At 48.9% G+C, this 2,585-nt stretch overlaps 1 protein-coding gene across 5 annotated transcripts in view; it reads left to right on the forward strand.

Annotated features, from left to right (window-relative positions):
• The first annotated feature begins 1,658 nt into the window (after positions 1-1,658).
• The window catches only part of PLEKHG3 (pleckstrin homology and RhoGEF domain containing G3), a 73,909-nt gene continuing 72,982 nt past the window's right edge, over positions 1,659-2,585 (forward strand). For 2 of the 5 annotated variants that reach the window (XM_017534001.2, XM_017533998.2), the window contains exon 1: positions 1,661-1,824. In XM_017534001.2, coding sequence (XP_017389490.1) covers positions 1,756-1,824 — 69 coding nt within the window. In that variant the 5' untranslated portion in view covers positions 1,661-1,755. Of the gene's footprint in view, positions 1,825-2,585 lie in introns of all 5 variants that reach the window. The other 3 variants (XM_017533995.2, XM_017533997.2, XM_017534002.2) reach the window with 3 other exon arrangements.

Consider the following 2,585-nt stretch of genomic DNA (forward strand, 5'->3'; position numbering starts at 1 on the left):
TTAAAAAAAAATTAGCCTGGTGCTGTGGTGCACCTGTAGTCTCAGCTACTCAGGAGGCTGAGGCAGGAGGATTGCTTTAGCACAGGAGTTTGAGGATGCAGTGAGCTATGATCATAACCCTGCACTCCGGCCTGGGTGAATGAGCAAGACGCTCTTTCAAACAAATGAACAAGTATAGGGAAGGAATTGCCTAGGTTATATGCAAATACTATACCATGTTATATTAGAAACTTGAGTATCTGTGGATTTGGGTATCCAAGGGGGTCCTGGAGCCAGTCCCAGCAAGATACTGAGGGATGACTGTCAATAATACCAGCCTAACAGGATGGTTATGAACCTTATATTGCAACTGCTAAAAAAAAAGTCAGCTGTTATTATTACCACAACTATTATGTGATTATCAACTCTGTTAGGAAGGTAGCCTCCACTTTTTTTAATAGCTAGCTAAAGAAACATTCAGCCCACTCTTTTCTGGCTTCTGTACCAGGATGACATTTCATATCCTGGGAGCCAACAATGCGAACAACATAGAGGCTACATGGGATAGAAGAAAACGTGTAGGTTTCCTTAATAAAATGGAACTCATATTCCCTGCGATTGGCTCTGGCTGGCAGGAGACTCTCCACGTGGGAGAAGTGGTTAGATCTCTTGGCTGTGTTTTGCACTCCATAACTCCGCTTTCCCTAGAGATTTCTCCCTAGTGTCACTGGTACCACCAGTGTGTAAGGAAAGCCACACCTCACTGCACCCCACCCCTGGGGGGACTTCCTCTTCCCTACCAACGTCAGGGAATCTGGCTTTGATTTGATTGAGGGTGGAAATGAGTTTCTTTACCCTGAGACTTGGGATGATCTTCATTTTAGCTTCACCTGGAATAGCTTGCGAAGTCGGGATCCTTGTTTCCTAAATGGAGATGATAAGAATGATGATGAGAGTAGTGGTTTCTATTTGTTGAGCCTGTCTTCTATGCAACGGCTTTACATGGATTCTTTTCTTCCATCTCACTCCATCTGTACTACAACCCAGTGAATTTGTTCCCATGGCGAATGTCATTGTACAGATGGGGAAACGGAAGCACGAGGAGGTTAGGTCATTTGCTCAAGGTCTCAAGGGTAGTTGGTGAAGGAGTTTAGGACTAGAACCCAGCAGTCTGAACTCACTTGGCTCTGAAGGGAGTTGGAAGACCACAGACACCACCTTCCCACCCCTTGAGACACAGGGAGAGCTTCAGTTCCCTGGGCGTGACCGTTTGCTAAGGCTCATGGTGGATGAAGAAGGTGTGCACAGCTCCTTGAGGGCAGTCAGCTTGCAAATGTCTGGCTCAGGTGAGAAGAGAGACACCTTTGAGGCCCTCCCACATCAGACAAATTGAGCCCTGCCCCTAAGCACAGATGCCACTCCCTCTCGTCTTACCTTTTCACCTCCCTCTTTCTTTGCCACTGTGAGGACAACACTCCACAGGGCATGTGAAGACACAGCCCCAGCCCTGGAGCCTCAGAATCTGTCACCATCACTGGGAGTTGAGGAGGAAATTGCAGTGTTGAGGTTTCTTGCTTCTTCCTCATTGAGAGAGAAAAACCCCAACTGTCAACAAACCTCAAACCCACCAATCAAACGATGCCTGCGGGCGGCAGCTGAGTAGCAGGGTGTATCTGTGGTGAATGAGATCACGAGAGGGCCTGGGCACAGAGAACAAGGTGACAGAAGACAGAGGATCAGAGGAGAGGAGGAAGACCGTGCAGAGGGGAGGAGTGCATGGAAGGGAAGGAGGCCCTTGTGCGTGGATTTCCCAGGGAACCAGGAGCCAGGGAAGAGGACCAACAGGTGAGGAGAGGAGGAGGGGCTAGAAGTGGGGAGGGCTCTGAGGAAGGAGCTTCTGTGTCTTAAGAGGTGGGAAAAAGAAAAGAAGAAAAGAGAACCCAAAGCAAAGCAAGCGTTGCAGAGAACCAATAAGATTAGAATGTCAATGATCCAGACCCACGACCCCGGGGACTGTTGTCACACAGGGTCTGGTGGTGGGGTTGGGGCGGCTGCAGAGGTCGCTGCTTTGTCCATATAAAGCAATTTGCAGAGAAGGCTGAGTCGAGGAGGAGGAAGCAGAGGTAGTTAAGGAAATATGTTTAAAAGTTTAGCACAGGCTGGGCACGGTGGCTCACACCTGCAATCCTAGCATTTTGGGAAGCCGATGTGGGTGAATTGCTTGAGTCTAGGAGCTCAAGACCAGCCTGGGCAACATGGTAAAATCCTGTCTCTATAAAAATACAGAACATTAGCTGGGTGTGGCAGGGCATGCCTGTAGTCCCAGCTACTTGGGAGGCTGAGGTGGGAGGATCACCTGAGCCTAGGAAGTCAAGGTTGCAGTGAGCTGAGATTGTGTCACTGCGCTCCAGCCTGGGCAACAGGATTGAGACCTTGTCTCAAAAAAAAAAAAAATTTAGCACAAATGGCTGCATTTTACATGATTTTATTCATATAAAAATCTGGGCCGGGCGCGGTGGCTCAAGCCTGTAATCCCAGCACTTTGGGAGGCCGAGGCGGGTGGATCACGAGGTCAAGAGATCGAGACCATCCTGGTCAACATGGTG

The sequence above is a fragment of the Cebus imitator genome, unplaced genomic scaffold, assembly GCF_001604975.1.
Source record: "Cebus imitator isolate Cc_AM_T3 unplaced genomic scaffold, Cebus_imitator-1.0 Scaffold83, whole genome shotgun sequence".
Taxonomy (NCBI): domain Eukaryota; kingdom Metazoa; phylum Chordata; class Mammalia; order Primates; family Cebidae; genus Cebus; species Cebus imitator.